At 44.0% G+C, this 26,050-nt stretch overlaps 2 protein-coding genes across 10 annotated transcripts in view; one reads left to right on the plus strand and one right to left on the minus strand.

Annotated features, from left to right (window-relative positions):
* The window catches only part of fra (neogenin protein frazzled), a 503,762-nt gene that overhangs the window by 207,697 nt on the left and 270,015 nt on the right, over nt 1-26,050 (minus strand). The window lies entirely within an intron of this gene.
* Nucleotides 283-12,038, plus strand: LOC144094929 (nascent polypeptide-associated complex subunit alpha-like). The gene is made up of 7 exons (XM_077628798.1): nt 283-338; nt 3,302-3,389; nt 3,896-3,975; nt 6,122-6,346; nt 8,975-9,112; nt 10,827-10,949; nt 11,846-12,038. Exons 2-7 carry the CDS (start codon nt 3,317-3,319, stop codon nt 11,858-11,860), a joined length of 654 nt encoding a protein of 217 aa, XP_077484924.1. The 5' UTR covers nt 283-338; nt 3,302-3,316; the 3' UTR covers nt 11,861-12,038.

Genomic DNA, 26,050 nt, shown 5'->3' on the forward strand with positions numbered 1-26,050 from the left:
TTTGTCTAAACATGCTGTAAACGAAAGTTAAAAATTTGCGCTAATTTTTGCAGCGTTGACGACACTGCTAGCGCCTAGCGCCTGGCTACATCGCTAGCGATGAAGGCGACAAGTTTTGTGAAATTTTCATTCAGTTTATAAACTCTAAAGCAATAATTCCTACGCAAAACAATTTTTTACAACACACTGTAGTATCTAGTACATGCTTTTGCACATAATTTGAGACCAGAAAAGGAATCTTGTGATAGGCTGACTGATAGCTATCTGTTTCGCTCGGCAGAGGTCCTTCCAGTGCGTTACTTTTGTGCGCGAGCTGCTTTCATTGAGGCCCGTCACAGGCAAGTAATTTTTATCCGTTTTCATCATTGATTGAGCGAAATGTTGTGCGTGACCTAATTAGTTTTCCCGACTGTTTTGGCCGCGTTGCTTTTTCATGACGGGCGTAGTTTTTAATGACTGCCTCACTAGCCGCAGTATTTGCATCGCGCATCCTAGGCCTAGCCGGCCACTTCGAACGCCTTTCCCTTGGTCGCCATGCCATTTCGAACGCCTTTCCCTTGGTCGCCATAGAACAAAGAATATCGTCAAAAGAATACTGCTTTTCTTCTGTGCTCCCTCACAGAAGCGCTTTAAAGCATGTCTAGAGGGATCGCTTCGGCGTTGCGAATTGCCGTTCCCGGCCGTTTTGACTACCACGCTACCGGCTTATGGGCTCCGTGCGCTGCAGTTTGGCGCGCGCGAGTGGCACCACCTGGTTAACAGCGGTGGCGAAAGGCGGACGCAGCCAACGCAGCTCTCTGGTTCAGTTTGCAGTGAGCGAGGCGAGCGGTTAGGTGTTTCGTCCGAAGGCGAAAACAAACTTGGATAATTATGGGTGCTCTACCTACTGCTGTGTTTACTCAATGTCATAACAGCTACAAAAACACTGCAGTCAAAGTACCGAATATATTTAAACGCTTTTCTTGGACATGTGCATGCTCGCTCATGCACAGAGGGTATGCTGGAAATGAGTGCACTGTGGAATTAAATTCATGAGAGTGAACTGGGAAAGGGTTTACATTGACTGGGGTGTTTAGAACGTGACATCATTGCTAGGAGCTGGTTTATGTCTTTATGTAGATCGAAGGAAATGCGTTCAGTCAGTCACAGGAAATGGTCTACGGTGAAGTTCTTGGAGCTACCATCTGAAGTTTAAGTCTTCGTTTGTTATGCTCATCTGTGGTTCAGCGTGTCAATTTTGTTTCTAGTTTTTTTTGTGCGTGTGTGTATGCAGTGGGAGCGATGTCGTACTTCTGAGAGTGCTTATGTCGTTTTTCACATTGTTTCACCTAAGCTTTTGTGTATTTATTTGCATCATTTCATTTCTTTCAGTGGTTTAAAATTTTATCTTTATTTGCTGCATTTATGAGGTCTCAAATCCTGTTCTAGACGAATAAAAAGAAAAATAGAGTGGTTCAACTTTCTCTCTATATATATTTCTTGGATTTCACATCACTATACCCTTAATTTTGGGAATTAATCTTTTTATTTTAATTAGGTTTATCGTCTCAATGCAACAAAGACTATAAGGGGCGCCATAGTAGGAGGTTCCAGATAATTACAACCACTTGGAGTTCTTTAACGTGCACTGACATCGCGCAGTACGCGGGCCTCTAGAATTTTGCCTTCACGGAAATGCGACCGCCGCAACCAGGATCGAACACGAGTCATTTGGGTTAGCAGCTGAGCACCATAACCACTGAGCCACCGCGGCGGCCTTTCTATAGTTAAGTATTTACCAAAAGAGAAATACGACCAAAATAATTCATGTAATTGGTGTCTTCATGAAATTCCTGAAATGAATGTCCTGTGGAAGACACTTAGCAAGAAACGCATCGTCTTTTCGTATGCTTAGAGCTATGCTTCTCTGAGAGGAATACACAAAGTAAAGTGTCGATCCTGCAGGATGTAGAGCACTATCATCTGATATATATATGTGTAGTAAGTGTGCGTTTTTCGCATTTCTAGCCAACCATTCACATAGTCGATGTCACAGTGGATGTAAATTACATAGCTGATTTCATTATTTGGGTCAGAGCCTTGTTTCTCAAACTGTAAAGGTACTTAATTAATCTCAATAAGCTCAACTGTGCTGCTGGATATTGCAGAGCCATCGAGACTGCAACACAATCATGGTTGCTCGGAATGAGTGATCAGCCCAACCTGAAAGCAATTGAAACGAAATGTAGCAGTGGTGGCGTCAAGGCTTTCAATGCCTTGAAATTCGCAGAGGAGCAGGCATTGACTTAGAATGGCATCGCGGTCAATGCGCGTCTGCTATGCGGCAGGGCTGGCGGGAACGCATCGGGCATGAAGGAAGGCGCAGGGCCACCACGGCCAGTCTCGAGGGGGGCGCACGCGCTCTCCCTTCGAGAGACCGGCCGTGACTGAGCATCCGGTTAACGCGGCGAGTGCCACGAGGCGGTGCTGGCGATGTGGTCGCTGCTGGCGCCACCATACCAGCGCACGGAGCCCATACCCGTGTCACACAGGCACCGCAAAGGCCTTTAAGAATCAGGCCCTTATATCCAAAGGCGCAAGGTGTGCAGCTACACGGCACTAATATTGAGCCTTTGCTGCTAAGGGCCTTGGAGGCGAAGGCTCTCGTCAGGGAGCCCAAAGGCGCGGTCTAACAGAACCTACGATCGCAGTGTCATCCAACGTCAAAAGTAAAAGCAATAAAAAATAGACACAGCCAACAATGTTTGAAAATATATTTTTTTAAATACGAAAGGTGTGTCTGGCTTTGCTTTTGGTGCGGGTGTTTATATCTTATGCACAGATTTCAAGACAGTGTTACAGCAACACCGAGTGTCCCTGGTGGCCAATGCAATACACAATACCTGCTGCTGATGATAAGAGTAGCTCTTGCAGTACTTTTAAGGAAGCTGTCAGAATAAAAAAAAATTGTCCGAGCTCAACGAATGAACAGAATACCCCACTTTAATTTTAACACTCACTGCAGCTGCCTCGAGCACAATAGCAGGTACTAAGCCTGAGCGACTGTTTCACCTTTGGGCTGCACTGTGTAGCTGCGTCGCTGCCCCTTTAAGCTTTCGCTCTTTTGGTGAAAAAGGGTGCCGTTGCTGGAAAGGCTTTCGAGGAATACCGTGCGACAGGGGTATTAAACGCGGCCAAGAATTTCTGTGACGTCGCTGATGCATTGTGCCTGACTTTTTTACGCGAATAAACATATTGGCGCATTTTGCAGCGTATATTTACTCTGTACCGAATTGTAACTGTAGCGAATTTCTTCAGACAGCTTTAAAGAAAAACCATGCCTGAGCACAGCACACAGGATTCTTCGAAACAGGAGCCCAAAGTTGAGGACAAAGTGACCGTAGAAGATGGTGAGTGTATTCGTTCTATTGAATTACTGTAGTGGGTGTGTCAATGTGACCGGTCATAGCCATTTCCCAGGAGCTTTTCGACTGTTTTTACCTCGGGTTGCTAAGATATCCTGGTTATGGACTGATTAAGGGTTATGGTAATCGATTTCATGAGATTCCAATGGTGCCACGGACTTGCATGAATTAGTAAGAGGAATGAGGTATACGTAAACCCTGAGGCGTTGCGGCATCCGACTAAAGCATACGTTCTCAATAACGAGATTGCTTTCACTTGATTTTGTGTCAGCTTGCGCGTTTAACAGGATCGTGAAAATTGTGTCCGCCAGACCGAAAGACTACCCATCCAGGTCGCTTATGTAATCTTTGCACAACTCGAGTCATACTTTCGATGACTGTGCTAGTCGTAATGTGGTTGCTTCTGTGGCATATACGTTCATTGTTAGCTAGATTATACTGTTACAGCATTTTTTTTTTCGCCTGAATCAATGAGCAACTTGCATTTTCAGCCAATGACACAGACTCCGGCAGTGATGACACAGAGCCAGAACTTGAAGATGATCTCGGAAAAACCACTGAACAAAGCCAGGTGGGGGCAACAAATTGCTGTTTTCACCAGAAGCCAACACTGCGGTATTGTGCATGTAGTGGTAATTGTGGTAGGCATTTTTTTGCTGTCAGTGTCAGTTCCATGGGACAAACTTAAGAGCTTAAGTGAGCCTTTTTTTGATAGGGTGCAGCTTAGGTGACGACCTGTATATTAGCATTTTAATTGATGACTGGTCATTTTGTTATCTTGCATCCTTTTTACAATGTGTGCTAGACTTGTGTGCTCTTTTGTGTGCTAAACTTGGAAAGGTGTTAGAGGATGCTTTGCAACAGCATGATTTGGGTGCTTGTTTGCCCTGTGCCAATCTTGGTCGTCGTCACTGACTAGGCAGGCCCATGTGCATCGTTTACAGTGCCACATTTGAAGCTCTGTTATGAAATGTCACTGGGCATTTTTTATTTTGTTTACTGTATTCACATTGGCAGTGAGGGATTTAAGCAGATATAAGCATTGAACACACTTTCTCTTCGCGATTAATGAGCTAGACAAGTTGTCCATCACATTGGAGGAAACAGCATGAAGGCCATTTGCTTGTATAAAGATAGAATAGGCATAGACCCTTAATGGGGCTTTCAACCTTGGTGTGCAAAACTGAATCCATGATGGCGTAATGAAATTTGTGTCCATTTTATTTGTGTGGATAAGTGTTTGTCTCGGGTTAGTGTGACTTGAGTCTTAAAAACTCACTACTGACATCTGTGAGAATGCAAAGCTAGTCCAACCTTTGCTAGGAATGCTTATATCTGTACTACTACTGGAAGAGGTCAACTGTATTGTGTTAGTGTTATGCCTATTATGGATTCGAATATATCTGATAAAAGCGGACGGTGGTGGTGTTCAGCTTTTAAGAGATTGGCATACAAAAAAAAAAGGTATTGATGTAATTGCAGTTTGCTTGCAGAAACTGCCCGCTGCGCCGATGCTTGTAAGCTGCACTTTCTGCGATATGTAATGCGATGCGTTTTAGTCATTAGAACAGGCTAATCACTCAATACCGATATAGACTGACTTCAATTAGTCTGCATTGATCTATAGAGTATGCTAACTAATGCTGAAGTGATGTGAAGTATTTGAAACTTCAGCATTGAAATAAGGCTGATAATTCCGAAAACATTCTACACGTTACCTTGTGTTACCTGTGCCTTTGACCCTAGCACTCATGGCCACATTTGCTGCCTGGACTCTGTACAGAAATACTGTATAACCGCATGAAGGGCCGCACTTTTTTTTCCAGATTTGAGGGCCAATTTTGGGGGTGCAGCCCGTATACGCGATGTGTGAAAAAAATAAATAAAAGTAAACACACGCCAATCAGGGAATGAGCTGCATTTACTCTACGTTTAGTTGTCACTCGCTGAGTAATCTGACTCCGAGCTGGTGCTATGCTCCGGTGCACGTTACTCCCACAAGAAGTCACACAACACAGTATGTCCACTGTCAATACGTAGCTGTTGTTCTGTACTTCCTTCACTTAGCAGAGCAGCTCTTCCAGGTTGGGAGACATGCACGGCTTGCCTCGGAAAGCGTGCTTTTTGCAGCTTGTGTTCCTCGGTGTGTCCTTTTGGTTGCACCATCGTCGGATGCATTTCTCGGCCACGTCGAATTACCTGCCCGCCGTATGCTTGCCGTGTTCGACAGCAAACTCTTGGCCCTGTAGCTATTAAGGTGCTTGCCCATCGTGCTAAAACTGAAACACTCGGCAGCATGCGATAGCGACAAATACGGTGAACTAACACGCTACCACAACTCCTGTGCCTTTGACAGCCACAAAAGGCTGGAGCTTGTGATACTGATGTCGATACGGATAGCGGGAGCTCTTGGCGGAGGAAAAAGTTTATGATAAGCTGCGGCCTTGGGCGCCATCCGTGGGCGGTACCTGAAAGCTCCTTTGCACATGCATCGCCTCTGCGATCAAGTGCATCATTTCTCGCAGCTGGAACTGATTGTGGAGACCATGGCACGGATTCAGCTCAGACCATTAATATTTATTTCTAGAAAACGGGGTGCGGCCCTTACATGCGTTTATGCGGTAAATGTGAATTCTTTGTATGTGTGCTTTCCCCTTTCACCATATTTACTTCAGATGCTGTGCCTTACATTTGTAGCCTATTGTTCTTTCTGGCAGATTGCACAGGCTGCAGGCATCACTGAGGCGCTGGTCAGCAAGGCCAAGCAGAGCCGAAGTGAGAAAAAGGCACGCAAGCTGATGTCCAAGCTTGGCCTGAAGCAGGTGCAGGGCGTCTGCCGGATCACGGTTCAAAAGTCCAAGAATATCCTCTTCGTCATCACCAAACCAGATGTGTACAAGAGCCCCGCTTCGGACACCTACATTGTCTTCGGCGAGGCCAAGGTATGCTTTGCATTGGTGCTGCTAGCTTGTGTATTGTAATGCTTATTAATTGAAAACGAAAGGAAAAAACGAGTGCATGCTTGGAATAGTTTTGTAGAAACTTGTCAGTCAGCCATGTAAATGTTGGTACCTCATCTTCTGGGCTAATTTTAGTGTGAAGTTATAGGCTGTTTTTCAGGAACCAATTTTTAATAGTAATATTTCTTTTTGTACTTCATTTCCAATAAACTTGGCATTTAATGTATGTGCTGTGGTGCTAGGTTTTTCGGCACACCCTGTTTGAACACTGAAAGAAAAGAGTAATTTATTAGGTGCACCAGAGGAAGCCGTAATAACCACCATTATAAATGCCCGTATATTTCTCAATTTCTTTAGTTGGAGATTGAAGTGTTTCTTTTTATTTGGCAGCTAATGTATTGAAAGGGCTCTTAACTTGTTTAGCTATACCTGGCCACACCTTTGAGAGACCTCTAGGAATTCCTTTAATTCATTGACAGCGTAAACATCTCTTGAGGTGAGCAATGTCTTGCGATGCATACTCAGTGCAGCTTTTCTTCACAATGAAGGCAAAGCTATAAGGCTATTCATCCATAACTGTCTCTCTGCAATTATACTCGCCTGCACCATGCCAAGTTTGTCACATTTCGGTTTCGATTGCTTCCTGCAGTCAAAGGTGAATGAATACTTGTCGCAGCCGATTTGTTTGAACAAGAGCTGTTTACCAAGTAATGCTGATACAAGGTGTGTTGTCACCTGTGCTGAATAGTTAATTAACTGGGGTGTTGAAATGCCAGCTGTTTGCATGCACAACTCTCATTCAGCAACCGAGTGGCAAGACGAATCAAATAAGGCAACCTGAGTGGTGACTTCACCATGAAATGAAAGTGACTGCAAAATGAGATGCTGCCTGGGCAGCATGCAGTGATAAAAATTGGAGACAGCTGTCCAGTGTCCCACTTTCATTTGTTAGTGTCTGGGCCTAACAGATTAGACCATAATGACTCGTGACCCCCATTAATTCACAAATCCGGGTAATTCCAACTGCTGGCCTTGCTCCTGGCCAATGCCCATGTCAGACTATGCTGTCACACTCCCTAATCTGGACACTGTAGGTCGCTCACCTGATAATTTGAGCAGGTCCCCCGAAGGGAGGCTGTGTCTAGTTATGACTGGCATGGGAAGAGTTCTTTGAAATAGCCCTACTCAAAACCTTCCCTGCTGAAGAGTTGCTTGTACAGGCCCTGTGTGCTATGCGATGTCAGTGCAAGATCCCCAGATGGTCGAAATTATTCCGGAGCCCTCCACTCTTTCTCCTTCTTTCACTCCCTCCTTTATCCCTTCCCTTACGGCGCGGTTCAGGTGTCCAAGGATATATGAGACAGATACTGCGCCATTTTCTCTCCCCAAAAACCAATTGTTCTTGTGAAAGTTGCTTTAGAGTCGCTTGCTCACCCAGAAATGTGACAAGCTAATCATGCAAAGGTCTTTGCAGGTCCTCGAACCATGCATGAAACTGCTGCAACCTGGAAAGTAGTAGCATTGTTGCCATGGCAACATATTTCTGTGCTTTCTACAGAAAAAAAAATGTGGAAATCACGAAAGCTATCTTCAATAGCTCTAGATAAGGGATGGCTGGTGATGTGTTCATGGAAAGGAAATGCCAAAATTTGAACTCTATTAGATAACCTTGAGTGCACAGTGTAGATACCGACAAATGTTTTGGACTAGAGGTGCAAGGAAAAAGATTTGTTTGTGCCATTCATTCTCATTTGTTGGGCCCACAATAGGCATTTTTGTCTGTAAATGCCTCTAAGCACCTAGTTGCTTCAGTCTAGAATTTGCCTACCATTGGCCAGTTTCATGCAAATACTGCCATTGTGTCTTAAAGGTCCACATTTACCCAATTTTAGTGTGCGTCTGGAACTAGGAAGGGCAGTTCATCACTGAGTTGATGTTCATTATGCTGCTTACGTATGACATTTTCTTCTAAACAGAGCAATGTAGTTATGTGTGCTGTAGAGCTAAAGGTTCCTTTATTTTGAAGCCACATAATGTGTTATTCACGTGCAGACCATTTCCAGTGTATTGTGCCAAGGAATGTGTAACCCAGCACATTGAAGGCAATGATTCATTCAGATTTTGGGGATAGCAAAGTACTCTGTGGCATAGTACTCCACATTGACCATTACACTTGGAAAAACACTGAGGACAGAAAGCAGAGAAGCATGGTGAATGGAATAAGGAAGTTTTCAACTATATCTGAATCTGGGAATGACAGCACTCAACTCCAAAACACATGCCTCCCTTTCATCCCACCAGTTCACTTCCATGCTGTCCTGAATCTAGTTCTTTCCTGTGTTCATCCTTGCATACAGGGTATACCAGCACTCACCCACGACAGTGGCAGTAAATAGGTCTGTTGTTGCATGTGGCTTCAGTACTGCACGCTCTTAACAGATGTTTGGAAGCAGTCTTCTGTGCTTCTTGTGGTATGCTAGTGTCTGGTTTGCAGGTGTTGATGGAAAGGCGGGATTTTCACTCAACTCTCTCAGCAATTACTTGAATAACTGGGCACGTGTGACTGACAGGTGCACTCTAATGCACTTCTTTGCTTTTTTTCGCTTGCAGATTGAGGACCTCAGTCAGCAGGCTCAGATGGCTGCTGCCGAGAAGTTCAAGGCACCAGACGCAGGTGCAGCGATGGGTGAACCGGCACAGGCTGCAGTGTCTCAACCCATTGAAGAGGAGTCCGAGGAAGAGGAGGAGGTTTGTTACAAAATTATATTTATGTACTCATTATTTTTCATGATCACACTGAATGCTTAAGATTTTATTGGCTTTGAAGTGTGTGCTGCACACCTTATATTACTGACACGCCTGTGTGCTGACTCATAAATTGAGGCATCTGGAATCTGTTCTTCCCATAACTGACAGAAGCTTTATTAGGGCAGAAAGCCGCCGCGGTGGCTGAGTGGTTACAGCGCTCGGCTGCTGGCCCGAAAGACGCGGGTTCGATCCCGGCCGCGGCGGTCGAATTTCGATGGAGGCGAAATTCTAGAGGCCCGTGTACTGTGCGATGTCAGTGCACTTTAAAGAACCCCAGGTGGTCGAAATTCCCGGAGCCCTTCACTACGGCGTCTCTCATAGCCTGAGTCGCTTTGGGACGTTAAACCCTCATAAACCAAACCTTTATTAGGGCAGCCTAACGACATTTCATACCTGTATACCTCACTGCAGGAAGCCAGGATATTGATCGTGTGCTACCTGTGCAGCACTGTAATAGCTTAGGGTGCCAAGAAGGCTCATAAATACGGTATCTCTCGAGTTTTTGGTGACCAAAAATTTTGTTACGTGTTCATTGACAGTGTTCTGCTTTGAGTACAGTTGAGCCTCAATTTAATGAAGGCTGTATACTGCGCAGTTTACTTCGTAATATTGAAATTTTGCTGAATCAAAATTCATCTTGCATGCTGAGAATCCGCAAAAAATGCACTGCGAATAACTCATGAAAAACCATCATTTACTATTAAATTGATCCTTCAGTTCCGTCCTTTGCTATCAACAATGCTGTAACTTCATGGGTGGCGGGGACGACGCATCCTTCTTGAGTTTCGGTTTTGCTGTCGTCGTCATCCTCTTGCAAGTGCCCAGAGCACACCGCCGACACGGCATGTTTTGCCGTTGCCACTGCTGCGGCCTCATGGCGGGCCATGCTGTCCACACTCCCCGCTACTCTCCTTGTTGGCAAGAGCAAGAAGAGGGTCCTCCAATCACCAACCAGTGGATATGAAATCGGGCCCACCTTGCTCTGGATGTTCTCCTTCGTAAGCGCGTGTGTTTTTGCACATGCACCGTCTGAGTGGGAAGTGAGGTTCACAGGTGGGAAGCACGTGACTGGGTTCACGGCTGATGGGTGTTCCAATGGCATTGACCTTTCGAGTTATTACCAAGCTTTGGGAATCTGTAAATGCTATAAATGCAGCGTGCTGATTTGATAACCGGCAGTGTGCCCCATTCGGCGCCAATTTTTGGCAAGATAGCCAGAGCTGCAGGCTGACCTGGCATGCTGCCAAGGCTATGCAGATGCTCATTGCAGCCTCGCCCATACTACTCCAGATGGCTTGGTCGGAAGTGTACTCACCACTGTGATCGTCGTCATATTTGCATCTGCCTATGTGCTCTGTATGTGAAAACCTGGTGGCACCCATATTACGTAAACACTCCAATGCGCACTTCGGCATGCACTCTGCTTGTTTCTAGCCAGCACTAAAATCTACTTTGCTAAATTGAAGCTAAAAATTTATGGTGTTCTATGGATGTGAAATTACGAAACAGTAATGCTTAGTTACATTGAGGTTTTTTTACACTGAAGTTTATTTCTTCGAGCTTTACCTGTATAGTAACTTTGCTCTTAAGTTCATCTTTAGAGCAAGTGGTAGATGTGCGCATGGTTGTTGCAACTAGTATTTTTTTTTCCCAGGTGGATGAGGAAGGCGTGGAACCCAAGGAAATTGAACTTGTCATGTCACAAGCCAATGTCTCGCGTGCGAAAGCAGTCAAGGCACTCAAGAACAACAATAATGACATTGTCAATGCAATCATGGTGAGTGGGTTACTCTTGATATCAAGCTTTTTTTTTTGTGCACAGAATGAGAGCAGTACGACTGTACAAGGTGACATGAGACAGGACAGGATTTTCTGTGGTAGTGCATTCTGGATAGAAGTGATTTCTCAAAAGTATCGCCTTTACGTTATTATGGTAGTAAATGATTAATAAGTTTAATAGTTGAATCTCATTGTAATCAAATGATCTACAACAAAATTCAGTTTTCTTGGAAGTTTTCCTGCTGGAAAAATATAGCTTCCTTTTAAGCTCCACATGCAAATGCATGTGTCTAATCATTCTAATGAAGTTTGCCTTTAATGTTTTTCTCGTATCCAAAAGTAGTGCCACTTAGCATTTCAGGTTTGCCTTGGAAAGGTTACGAAGTCTGGCAAAGGTTCTTTATTTGTAGCAAAATAGATTAATTTTATTGTGAATGTAGTCATTCGAGAGATGTAGCGCTCTTGTGCTGCAAATGCGCCACCTACAACAGTACGGTAAACGTGGCTAGGCAAGCACCGTAACAGTAGCAATGGCAATGCGCTACGTATTGGCCATACAGCTCTGCTAAAATTATAAAGTGCTGGACCAGCCTTTGCTCAAGTTTGGCCCCTCTAGTGTGCATTTGGGGTTGAGGTCATCTTTGGCTTTAGTAAATTTCAGCAAGCTGTTAATGCTTTTTGACGTAAACTCCGAGAGGCATCATACATCTCTGAATGTTATAACAGTGCTTAACCGCTACTCAAAGCACAGCCCCAACTCTTGCCAATATGGCAGGCTTTGGACTAAAGTGGAAGTGCTACTTGCGCATTTTTAAATTGAAAGCTAAGTTGGTCCAAGCACGTTGCAGAACAAATGGTCCATTGGCTATGGCTCATATTCTTTTTTCTTTACAGGACCTGACAATGTAGCAGCATTGAAGTGAAGCAGCCATGCATGGGATTTTTTCTCTCACATGCCCCATGTAAAGATGTACTATAAAAAGCAAGAGGATTGGTCTTCACTCTGCCGAAAAATTAATTGATTGGCCAAGACTTGACCCCATTTACAGTGTTGTGAAAAGTTGCAGTAAACTGTAAAACCAATGTAGTCTTCTGAAGTGTGTTGTGGTTTCTACTGTGGCACCTTTCCATAGGCTTACGACTCCTCAAATATGGCAGGTGTATGGTGACTGGCTGATGTAGCCAGCCCATGACTAATGCACAGTGATGTGATATCTGCGCCAAAATGCAAATCCTGCTACATTTTTGCTATTCAGCGCCAAACACATATTTTCACATTCCGAAAGCGAAACTAATATCTCGGGGACGGAAACGTCCATGCACCCCACAATTGCGAGTGACATCAATCCTCAGGTTGACATCGATCTTCATCGCCATTGCACACTTCACACATAAAGCAAAGAAAAGGTAAGCGCATGTGTAGGACAAGTCGAACTACCGGACAATGACATGCTTGGAATGCTGCAGCACAACTCATCATTGAAATGGCACCCTCAAAGCTTAAAGGCGAGTTCACGGAACTTTCCTTATAAAGCGTTATGATAAAGCACTGCACTGGTATAGTGATGCCTTGTGATGGTGCGCGGTAATACAATCGCTTTAAAGCATTTTTGTGGAGTTGTCTTGCCTGGTGTCTCTAAAACTGATTCTTCTAGCATGCCAAATGCATGTATATGCCGCGATACTAAAATAAGAAATTTGTTCACAACATTCCGCCAAGTTCAACATCGACATCCTCAGCTAGGACGAAAATGACACCATATCATCATGGTGTTGTCAAGGCACTGATGGCAGTGGATTCTGCATTGTCTGCAATCACACCATTAAATGCACACAGCATGGTGTTGCAGCAATAAAGCGACACACTACAAGCAAGCGGCACATTGAGGCCATGAAGAACCATCGTGATTCTGCAGGTGTACTGAAAACAAAACCTGTCAGGCGCATTTGGACTTCTCGCAGAGTTCAGCGACATTCTCAGGCGACCGTGTGGTTCGTGCAGACTTTCTTCGTTCTGGGGATTACTCTCAAATAAGTTTCCTTCTCCTGGGTGGATACAGCCACGTCTCTGTTTCAGAGGATGTTCCCCGGTTCTGCAACTGCTAAACAGTTTTGCTGTAAACGAACCAGCCTCCTACATGGTGTCTGATGGTCTTGGGCCCTAGTTTAGAAAACTTGTAATTGATGAACTAAACAGAACAAATTTTTTGTACTCAATTGCAACTGATGAAACGCGATTGCTGGAGCAACTTTGCCAGCAACTAGATGTGATGGTGAGGCACTTTTCATGCATTACAAAACGTGATCGTGGAACATTTCCAGTCTTTCAGGTTAGGCTCAGCTACAATTGATGGCCTTCTCAGTGAAACAAGAAAGGCAACACAGGATCTTCCACAGAACAACTTGATTTGTTTTAGTGATGGGGCTAATGTATTGAAAGCTGTGAAAAAAAAACACCAAAACCTCATAGATGTAGGTGAATGCTGCCTCCACAAAGTTCATAATGCATTCAGCTATAGCATAGATGCTCTTGGTTCAGAAGTTAGGCAGCACTCGTGGATGTATATAACTTTTTCAAAAGTTCTGTACAAGCAACCCTTCTTTATACATTGCCTGGACGCAGGGACCGTACCATCATTCTCTACTGGACTTCATAAAATCAGCTAACCTTTTTCCATTCATTTAATCTCTACATCATTCATCACACCTTCACCCATCATTGATGCCCTGGGGCAATCAATTTTGCTTAAAAAAAAAAGTGCAACTGCCAAGCAATGTTTTCTTACGTTATTTGAGTTTCAGATGGCTTACATTTGGGCCTGCAGTAGATAGCCTCATTGGGCAGTTTCCAGCGATCGGAAGTGTTGTCATGTCCGATTCAGCTAGTCGTTTGAGAGGACAACTGCGTCAACGCCTGAGGAAAGCGTTTTCAGACAGAACGTTTTATGCAAAGCTCCTGTTCATGAAGAATGGTGCAGATTTTTTACTGATTTTTTATCTCTGTTTCAAAAGAGCGAACATTAGGCTCATCTGCTTTATAGTGAAATGGTGGCTTTAGATTTTAGGCTGTGCGGACGTTTCATGACTAAAGAGTCCTATAGCTCTAAGAAGGGCACAGAGCTGCCACTACTGTAGGCCGAGTCTCCTGCAAAGCAAGAAATATCATCTTGGGAAGCAGCGGACCAAAAGGCATTTAGGCTGGGTGCCAGAAAGTTTTATATCAAGTGCACAGAGTACCTCGTGTTGCAACTGCCATTCGGTAATTTATTGCTGAAGAGTCTATGCTTCCTGAAGCCAGAGTCCAGGGAAAAGGAATCCTCATGCAGTGATCTCAGACAATTCGCTTCGGGGCTTCCACAAGTTATACAGCCGCGTGACATCTCTGTGCTTTGATGGACGAATACAACCTCCTCCGGCTGGAGCACACTGAATTAGATGCATCCATTTCTGTTGAAAAGCACTGGCAGACCTATTTTGATGAGTAGCCTGACAATGGAGCCAAGTACCCTCTGTTGAGCAAGATTGTCAAAGCGTTTTGCATTCCACATGAAAATGCAGACGTATAAAGGGGGTTGTTGAAGGAGATAAAATGTGAGTTACATAGAAATGTTTTTTTACTGCATTTATCAAGGGTAGTTCCAACTTCAGCATGAATCCAAAACCTATGCTGTGATGCAAACAAACCATGAATAGAAGTGTGTTAAGTGTACTAATGCTACTTGTGCGGGCATCTCTTCAGCCAAGCTACCAATTAAAATGCCTTTATGCTCGCAATAAAAAAAAACCTAGCAAAACTGCAAGCTGGTGAAGACAAAACATGACGGATGGTGATGGCATAATTTAATGACTGCGTCCTCCCCGCGCTATTGTCCACTTTGTCATCCTCTACTCCATGACACTATATTTAGCCTTTTCTCACTGGGTCTCAGCAACATTCTATATTATAAACCGTTTTTGCCTCACTTTGAGACCAATATAATAATTAATAATTGGTTTTTTTGGGGAAAGGAAATGGCGCAGTATCTGTCTCATATATCGTTGGACACCTGAACCGTGCCGTAAGGGAAGGGATAAAGGAGGGAGTGAAAGAAGAAAGGAAGAAAGAGGTACCGTAGTGGAGGGCTCTGCAATAATTTCGACCACCTGGGGATCTTTAACGTGCACTGACATCGCACAGCACACGGGCGCCTTAGCGTTTTTCCTCCATATAAAACGCAGCTGCCGCGGTCGGTTTCGAACCCGGGAACTCCGGATCAGTAGTCGAGCGCCATAACCACTGAGCCACCACGGCGGGTGAGACCAATATAAGAAATTGAATTGGCTGTTGGGGGAAAGGAAATGATGTATCTGTCTCACATATCGGAGGACACCTGAACCACACCTTAAGGGAAGGGATACAGGAGGGACTGAGAGGAGAAAGGCGCTGTAGTGAAGAGCAGGGGTGCTAGGACGGCAGGCGGTGCTCGCTCGTATGCACACGGGTTGGACTGGGCTCGTCTGGTGGATGGATATTTGATGGTTCCAACGCTTCACAAGATGCACCATGACAAAAACAACTTCACGTGAACACCAAACGCCTTTCTAAAAGGCAGCGCCTCCGCAGAAGCAGTCCACGCCAGACGCGCACATTTGTCACGGCATGTACTGCTTGACGGAGTCCTCTAGGCACCAAAATGATAGCAGCAACGAAAAAACAATACACGCCGACTAAGACTCATTTTGCTCAAAAGTAAAAAGCCCAGAAGCAAGACAGCGCAAGTCCTTAAAGACCCATCGATCCTGCGCTGCCTGCCCCTCTAGAAACGGTGACTTCATCATACATCCTCGCCTGACGCCAAAAAGAAGCAGGGCCGGGAATAGCAGAGGATGGGACACCCTGCTCGGAATAATCGAAAATAATTTCACTTCATCTGCCCTTCACATTCCGTCTCTCTCATTCAGGGAGAGGAATACACAGCTAGTATGTTTTTAAAACAGCGGTGCTGTTGCATCGAAGTTTCGGCGACTGCACAACAGTGCAGAATTGGTGAAACGGGTGTTCGGCCAAGCACGCAGACTACAGAAGTAGGCGAAGAAGATGGGAGCCAGAGTTGGCGTTCAGTACAGGATGAAGCGCTGTCACACCCGTTCCTATCTACGGCACCCAATGCGACGAGGCGGAAGCGGCGCACAGCAGGCTGGTTTCGTGTGTACAATGGGAATGTCCAACATTTTCCGGTTGCCTTTCTGGTTGCGCTGGGCTGGCAATCCGAGAGGTAACGGCGCGCAAGGAGCGGAGAGACTGGCAAGCTGTGGACATTGATGGTTGGGCAAAACTGCTGCGAGAGCAGGGCGTGTAAGAACAGGGCCCTTCACCAGGCGGTCGGTATGACTCCCGACAGGAAACGTCAGAGAGAGAGAGAAACAGACCAGTGCAAAAACAGAGAGGCTGTATTAGCTTATAGGAGGACGAGCATGCAAAGAAGAAAAAAGGGCTGTTACGCAGAGATGAAAGTGGAGCTTCGTGGTGCCGTGAACACACAAGTACAGATACAAGTAAATGGAGCACGGTGTTCTGTTCTCTGTGCAACCGTTCCTTCGGTGTTTGCTTAAGCTAACAAACATCACGTGCCAACGACAAGCCACACTAGTCATCCCCACCAGCATACATACACACGACATGCCTCCTAAACTGAATGAGGCAACGAGTAAACTGAGAAGGCAAGAGCGTGCTCCGTTTACTCCTGTCCACGCACCTTTACGTTTCTGAGCAAATATCGCACGTCAGTATGGCATTGAAAGACACGGTGTTGGGAAAAAATAACGACACCAAAATGCCGCCAAATGCTGACGCGAAACAATGCGATCGCGTTCTTTCAACACGCTTAAAAACTATAAGAACAAAAACAGGCTTAAGTTAAAACTTCTTGCCATCGGCGCGATGTCTGACCAGCCTCCGCCTCCCTGCCTTTTACTTTTTAACTTTTATTTTTACATCGTTATTAATGCGTAAGTGTTACTGCCTCATGCGTGGCTGTCCACACAGCAACTCGGGTAAGTACGGAAGAGTGTCGCGCCAGCTACGAGAGGTTGCCCGGGAAGAGCAACATGGGTCCCACAATTCCTACGGGTGGCTGTGCCAGGGACAGCCACCCCTTACAAAAATTGCTTTTGTGATTCTTTAGAAAATCCTTTAAATTTACTCAATAGAATGTAATGTTTCTTTTAGACCTGTACAGAATTTTGTCCAGAGTTTCAATAACTAATTGGCCACCGCGTTGTTATAGGAACACGGCTAATGCTAATACTAATACACGGCTAATACTGTAATGACTTGCTTTAGAAACTCCTTGAAGAGTCTGTTTAGAAACCTACCGAGTACACTCATTTCATCGTAATGCGCTGCTTTTGAATCTATAATTTGGGTACAGTGTTTCAATAACTATTTGGCCATTGCATGGTTATTGGAACACGGCTAACGTCCTTTAAAAGAAATACTGTTATGACTTGCTTTAGAAACTTCATAAGGAGTTTGTTTAGAAACCCTTTTGAGTGCACTCATTTCATTGTAATGAGCTGCTTTTCAATGTCTATAGAATTTGGGTACAGTGTTTCAATAACTAATTGGCCACTGCATTGTTATAGGGACACGGCTAATGTCCTTTAAAAGAAACACTGTAACAACTATTTTGAAACTAGTTAAAGGAATTTTATAGAAATCCATTTGAATGCATTCATTTCATTGCAATGTGATCTTTTTGCTTCTGTTCAAGATTTGAGTAATGAGTTCCAAAAACGAAATGGCCGCCACATTCCTACATAGCTCCACTAGTGGCTTTCAAGAGATGCACTGTAATGGCTCTTCTCAGAAAGCTCTTCGGGAGTTATTTAGGAATGCTTTTTCACACTCTTTTTGTTGCAGCGTGTTGCTTTTGAATCAGCAAAAAATTCTGTAAGCCATTTGGCCACAGCATAGCTATGGAATGGGGTTGCACATTGATCTCTATTTCCTGGTGGGAAGGAAAACAGCCCATAAAAACATGATGTAACAAATGGTACTGCTGTAAGCATGCAAGCAATACAGAGCAACAACACACCATATGCAATCAAGTAATTTTATTTCACTTAGCAACTTTTACAGTAGCTTATGGATAAAATGTTTGCAGCACCTTGCGAGCCTTAGTAATTTGCAATAATGATGAAAATTGGTAGGAGGTGTGGCACGTAATTAGTATCAGCACATTTTATTTTGGGACAATTAATTTTAGATTTAAGTTATTTTCCACGCCACATGGGCAACAAAGATCACATCTGAAAGAGAGCATGTTTTCATGAAAAAAAACAGCGGAGTACCGACTCAAATACTGCCTAGCCTTACCCCTTGGTATGAGCCTGCCTTAATTTTGATACATTTATGCCCTACATAAGGTGCAAAATGCTAGTTGGAGTCACAGCAAAAGGCTAGCTGGATGTCAGTGCACGTTAAAGATCCCCAGGTGGTCGAAATTATTCCGGAGCCCTCCACTACAGCACCTCTCTCTTCCTTTCTTCTTTCACTCCCTCCTTTACCCTTCCCTTACAGCACAGTTCAGGTGTCCAACGATATATGAGACAGATACTGCGCCATTTCCTTTCCCCCAAAAAACCAATTATTATTTATTATGCTCATTCTACGAGAATTAAGTTAGAAAGCACTACGTGCTTTTATGTAGCATTCTGAAAGGATATCATTTATAGCTGTCCAAGGACTGTGAGCATAATAAAAAAGTCAACATGACCAAGGGTTCAAATTTGTTTTGAAGAGCAAATGCGAAATCTGTGCACTATTAAACTGACCTGTTATTGAAAGAATATAGACACTTAATTTTGGTGGCATGTTTTCTTCTCTACAATGATGCAGAAGACACTACTACGCATGAATCACCAGGTGGTATAATATATGAGTGAATTTTTCTGTCATGCTGTTTCTGTTTCGACAGCTGAACAATGGATGTGACGTTAAACTGCTTATAGGCAACGTGAGGAATGAAAAAAAACATTATATCGCTGACATTCGTTGTCATTCCGGCTGCCTTTAGCATCGCAGCGAATTATAATGACAAAAAAGCGATTATGTCTCAGTTTCTTCATGTCTCCCGTGACCTATAAGCATACTTTGATGTCACAGTCATCGTTCGGCTGTTGAAACCGAAACAGCGTGAGAAAGAGATTCGATAATAAATTATTTAGCGGTCATACCAGAATGACACATGGCATTATACATGGAATTACTGTATCCATGTATAATAATGCTTTATGCATCATTACAAAGCAGAAAACATTCCTCCATACCTAGGTGTCTGTACTCCATTAAGTAGCAGGAATAAAAGCAAGACACAAAATACAAGAATAAGCAAAAGAAAGAGTACAATATTCATTTCTACTCTACATGACTAAAAATCAACTCATGAGAATGCAAATTTCAAGGAGTACTTAATATCTGATACTGAGCAGTAATGAGCCAGTTAACCATCACGCATATTACTGTTTACAAAAGGGCGTGCATTGGTTGGCATTTCAGTTCTGACCGGTTTGCACTGCCTGCTACTAACCACAAAAAAACTGTACACTAAATGCGTGACTCTGCCTAACAAAAGGACTGGTTTCTTTTATTACATTTATGTCACTTGTCTTTTCCTGCATTGCTTTGCATGTACAGCATAGTCCACCCATAGGGAAAAGAGAGCGGTCAGAATAGGACGCTTTAGAGTTGGCTGTTCGACAATTCTTGTTAGGTGACAACAAAAGCTGTGAATGTCATCTGTTACAGCCCCCTCTCTTCACTCAACTGTTGCTGCCAACATGCAAATAATTTTACACCTATGCAAATGCTTTCCTGGATTCACAATAGGCAGGTTGCTTCTAACAATCTGAGAGATCATCAGAAGCAGACTGCCAAATTCATTTCTCAAGAAAGGTATGACGTCCTGTAGTAATTAAGTGAACAAAAATAAAAATGAGAAGAAAAGCCATATCTGGTTTAGAGGAGAAACAAAACAAATATTTTGAAAACCAGCCTCTTTCATGTTTGTTGCGCATTTTCTTAGAGTAAATAGTAAGGAGGATAAATGTGTTTGGATATTAACCAACTCAAAGCACACACTTGCAATATGCTAACGCTTGATATGAGGTTTGCCTTTCTAACCATGCTGGTGTAAACATATTTAGATTGTAATTCAGATCTTTTCATTGATTGCATTATTCTGAAAAAAAAAAAAATTGGCAACAGGAGGCAGTTAGTTCATGCCGGCACTTCTAGCTATTCTTTGGATGTGATCTTTATTGTGCATATCCTGCAGTAAAATAATTCAATTGCATAGACACCAGTATTTTCTATCATAAAATGTGCTGATAAATTGCAGTAAGGCAATGATGTAACCTGGCTGGCAGATTATGAGGTGCGTTGTTCTTGTCTGTGCAGAGATGAGGAGGTATCAGGTAGGCGCCACCCATGCTTGCCAGTCTGAAGTGAAGTACCCAGATGTCTGCGTAGAGGTCAAAGAAAGAAAATCTGTCCCAGAGACCAAGTACACAACTGCTTTCACACTAATGCAAAGAGAAGCAACAATCAGATCACTATGTTTAGGCACTAGCACACTGGTCATCTAGCTTTGAAAAACTGCTAACAGCACAATACAGAAAGTACGACTTCAAAATAAATGCATTGTATCCTTAGAAAAGAACTGTAAACACCATCCAGCTCTGACTGACACCGCTGCCATATTGAACTCTTTCATGACAATCAATAGTACTATTACATTAGTCAGTGACAATAATCTTCTGATACATAAAATATTTATTGCCATTATAATGCATGACATTCACAATCACTTCTTTTTAGAGAATCAATTCACCTTCTGTGTTTTACAAGTGACCGGTTAATTGCAGTAAGAAAATTAGGGCATTGTGAGAACAGCTGTCACTCAGCCTCCATAGCTGATAGGCAGCACAGAGCATCTACATCTGGGTCTCTCAGACTGGTGCCACAAGCACAGTAATTGCACTTACTAAACATCTGACAAGACAGTGATGCTGTCAACCCCCTTTGTTAAGGAGGAGAGCACTTCATCAATTCTGATCCTGCTCCATTTAGAAAACTTTTTGCTTTCCTGCTCCAATAACGCTGGGTTAATACTGCTGAAATAGTTATAAATAGATAGTAGGTGTATTAACAATGTCAAATTACTTTTCAAACTGCTAACCCGTATAATCCTTTGCCTCCATTTAAATGACTAATTCAGTTACAGGCAAAAAAAAAACTCACGATATCTTAGCGCTCTGGTAGTGAGATCAATGAAGCATTGTTTCAGTTGCTGCAGAAAAGCAATGAAATTACAGGCAGGCGAATGAATCAGCGCCAACACCACAGACATAACAAAACACAGTGTAAAATAGTAAGCTCTTTACGGCATGACACTACAGCGTGAGTGGAAGCTCCAATTACACATCTCGGCGAAATTTAAGTGTCCGTACTTCTCTCTCTCATTGAAGAACTCTGGCGAAACTGCAAACGTCACCACTGCACACGTAAAGTCCTTTGAAATAAAATTATTTAGAAGCACAGTCGAAAAAATATTATGCGCAGTTTGTGATAGTACAGCCCAATGTGTTCAATTACAAAAACGAAAGCATTCCCAGCACAGTGCAACGACATGTTGGAAGGTGTAAAGGTGTGTTACTATTTTTTTTCTTTGTAGAGGTTCGAAGTATGCTTGAAATGGCAAAAAATAAACCAATCAACCAAATCCAGTGGCCACAAAATGCTTAATGCTCTCTCTGAGCGAAAACGCCGGAAAAGAATTCAGAAAAGTTATTTTCGCGGCGAAAGTCATCGGCAACATTTCTTGTGCATTTGACGTGCGCAACGCAGACAGTTGTAGCTACATAGTCATTCCACTTCCAGGCACTGAACGGCTGCGTACTGTGCGCATTTGTAACGTGGAATAGGCACGCTATGTTTTGTTGAGCTTGGAATTATACCCTGCGCGCGTGCGCGCACGCATGCACGCGCACACGCACGCGGGCGCGCGCGCGCGCACACACACGCGCGCGCGCGAAAAACTAAACTGCAAGAACCACTGAGAAGCATACGTCATTCCAACAGAGTGCTTTCCACGCGTTGGTCCCATTCATCGCAATAGTGAGGGCAAATATACCATGAAATCAAAAACATGCAACTACACTTCATATCGCAACTTCTTCGCTGCGGAGAAGTTATAGGCGCGAAGCGACGGTTTCTATGGCTGTGAGACTGGCTCGCGGTCACGAGAAAACAGCGCACTTGCGGAAGCCGTTGCGTCGAACTGCACTCCGAAGAAGTTGTCAGAGAACACCCAGCAGCATTTACAGCACTTCACGCACCCCACCACAACATTTTGAAAGAAAATTTCAAGGACTCTACTCACATTCTTAAGCAATTCCGCCAGGTCGTTTCTTCCACGTTGTTGCCGGCGTTGTCACGGCCTGGTGCAAGGCGCAATACGACGTCTTCCGATGTCTTCAGAATAACTTCAGGCGCATCAGAAGGTCTTTCGAAGCGCACAAGTCGCACATCAATTTTTTAGCACATTCAGAGAACCACAACACGAAAATGACACGCAAGGCACAACACGAAACGCAACGTTACTAAACAAAAACAAAGCCCGAAATGCAACCCGGCAACAAAAATAACATGGGGCCGCAGCTTGCCGCAGCTGGCGACTTTGGGGATTTGGCTGGATTGGCTTCGACAGGCTTTTTTTTTTTTTTTGCCGCAGCACCTGGCGGGAGTTTCGGTTTCCTTCGGGGCCGGTTACTCTTGGGAGTGAAAATTCCTTTTGCGCGGCAGGATTTATAATTAGGAGCAGTGCTGGCATACCATTGGACCTCTTTCCTGTAGCGGCCGCATGTCTCAACTACATATTTCCTATTCTGGAAAGGAATGCGCTGGGTGTGGCTATTATAGGCCGCTCCACAATAGCTTCTCGGGCTTGCTTGAGGGAATTGTCATTGTTGGTTTCGTGTCTAGCCACAGATGAGCCTGACAAGCTTGTGGACATTCCTTTCACACAGTACCATGGCAGCGATGTACTCAATGTGCTTGATCCCTACACAATAAGTCTTGAGAACGAGTGTGCATGTTCACGCTTGGGGCCGGGGCGTGCCATTACCCCCTGAACAGCTGTTCAGCGGGTAATGGGCGTGCTGGGACGACGCGGGAATCTGCGTGGACATGGCCCTTAATTTTAAAAGCTGTCGAAGTCAGCTTCTCTTTTCAGCGGAAGGGATCTTTCCCATTCAGGCCAAACCTGTTTTAGGGGCAGATAGGGTGCAGCTGTGGAGAAATGTATTGTCAAAAAAATGTCGCGCGCCTTTCGTGCACGCGCTTTTGGCTTGTGTTGTTACAGCGATAAAGGGACTAGGCGAAGCTCTGCTAAGGCATTTATGCGCAGGTGAAATGCACCCTCAACCCACTGTAATCGAGACGGAATGGTGAAACCAGTGTTGTAGGCGTCACCGAAAAAAGTAACTAAATACGTTACTCGTTACGCTAAGAAAAAAGGGACGCGTTACGCCCCTACGTTACCTATATAAAAAAAGTAATGCGTTACCGTTACCGAAAAAAGTGCCGCACGTTACTTTGCCGTTACTCCATGACCATAAATTTTAGTTAGTGCGTCTACGCCTTAATAACTCACGATAGCAATTTCATAAGGCTCATATTTCACATAAAATTTCTAGCCCAAACAACTTTACACGAAATCCTGATTTAACGAGAACACTTTGCATAAATGTGCAGGAGCTTAGCAATGTTATAGTGGCCTAAAGTTGCCTGTAGAGTTATATGTGATGGATTTGTGGCCCATGGTGAAGCCATTTTCTGAATGTGACATTAAACACAAATGACACTCCATCATCAATTCTAACTTCACAAAGAAAACATCGCTGAACTCTCAACAAATTTACAGTAATTCTGAAAAATGTCATGTTCAAAAATGATCGCATGCTTTCATTCTGTAGAGTGTTGTGCGTGTGAGTAGTTCGGGAAGGGGAGCTAGGCGAAGGCGAGTGTGGGAAAGCGTGTTCGTGCACGTGTTTCGTGCTTTATGGCTATTGGTTTTTTTATAGTTGGGTGCGTCGTCAAGAGCAGGTGTTTTCTGGCATGCATTCGAGCCGCAACAGAGGTCGCCGAGGGCACCTGTTTGTTTATTTACAGCATCAATTTAGCTTATCTGCGTTTTTTTTTCTAAAAAAAGGGGGCGGAGTGGGAGACAACTGGAACAAAAAGAAACTAGTAACGTGACACCTCACGTTACCGAAAAAATGTTAACGTAAGTACGTTACCCGGTACAGATCCCAAATGGTAACGAGTACGTTACTTATTATACCCCTGCCACACGGCAAATTTAATGTCATTTCCATCGAATGACATTCGTTCAAAACGACATTAGTTTGCTGCCACACGAGAAAATATAATGGCATTCGATGAAAACGACATTAGGTATCGAATGAGTTTGGGGGACTCATTCGCCAGCAAACTCCGAGCTAATGTGTTCCCTCGACACCAGAGACTTGGTGAGAATATGCACCGAACATAAATTTCAAACGCGACACAAGCATTATAATATTTCAACGCCCGTATAATTCTGTGGTCGTTCATTTATTTATATAATAATACCGAATAGCACCAGAAAAAATAAAACTCACTCTAGCTACCAGCCAACCGGAATGAACGAGCAGGCATGTTTTTTGGCTTTTTTGTGTAGCGTGGCCCAAAGCCAGCCGTAGCCAGCCCATGAGCCAGCGGCAGGCGCGTGCGTTGTGTTGCCGGTGTCCGGAGTGCTGGCTGTGTCAATTGCTGCGGTAGTTGTGCGCTCGGAGTTGTTTGTTATTTATTCTTGCTGGATCCGCTAATATGCCTTTGTACAGGGCCAGCCTGCTGCGTCTTTGTGCTCGCAAGCATAGACTCGCAGCGATCGCATTCCGCTGCCGCGAATCCATTGCACAAAGCGACGTAGTGACGTCCGCCATTTGTCTGTCGCCGCTGGCTGAACTTTGGCTTGGCTTGGACTCCTGGTGGATAGCAGTGATCAACGCGTTATTGAAACGAGGATTAAAATTTTGAAATCGGTTTCCATTCGCAAAACAATACTTTTCGAAACATATTGAAGCATAGATCGAAATGTTTTTATGCTGCACTTTTTCTCCATCGCAATCGCCATCATTTGCAAATGGCATTACTTTTGGCCGTGTAGCAGCACGCAGAATAAATGACATTAAGTCGAACAAATGTCATTCGATGGGAATGACATTAGATTTGCCGTGTGGCAGGGGTTACCGAAAAAAGGAACGCGTTACCTCCAACACTGGGTGAAACGCAGCTCTGCCAGTCCTCAGCGCAGCACCGAACTCCTGCCCCTATAGGACGGGCCGCGAAGCCATGGTGTCAGTGTTTTTGCTATGCAGGAAATGTGACTTACGAAGTTTTGGAACTGCTCTGCTAATACTGCACCGAATCATTGTCCTGCAGTGCGTCATCTGCTTGGTCGACAAACGCCGTTCGTGGTAGAACACGTGCGCAATGTTTATGCTATACACACGACGGTACGGGAAAAAGGCCCATTTTTTCGCCGAAGGAAAAATAGGAAATAACTTATGCAGACACAAATCAACACGAGCTCGAAAAATGGTGAATGCAGTAACTTCGGCGATGAACAAGGCTACTCCTATTAGCGCTCATTAGTCAGTAGTGAGAGCTGATCATATTTTGCCGTTCATCGAGGAAAACTATTCGTTTACAGATATTTGTATGCTTTGTTTATCCCGTTTTCGGAGATTTCCAGCGATCGCTATGGCAATGAGGTTGTTTTTTACTCAATAAAGGAAACGAATACATATATGAGCCGCTGAGTTCTCCCGAATTCTTTCTCGAGGTCAGTGGTTGATTCAGCGGTGACTTTTGAAAATGTAATGCTATATGTTTGCATTGAATTATTTGTAGCGTGCTCAGGTGCAGTTTGGTTTAAAATTTTACCGCGTTTTTATCGCGAACGGAGCGAACTGATACAGTGAAGACAGTGAACAATCTCTATAAAATTTGGC

This window comes from Amblyomma americanum, chromosome 6 (assembly GCF_052857255.1).
Source record: "Amblyomma americanum isolate KBUSLIRL-KWMA chromosome 6, ASM5285725v1, whole genome shotgun sequence".
Lineage (NCBI taxonomy): Eukaryota > Metazoa > Arthropoda > Arachnida > Ixodida > Ixodidae > Amblyomma > Amblyomma americanum.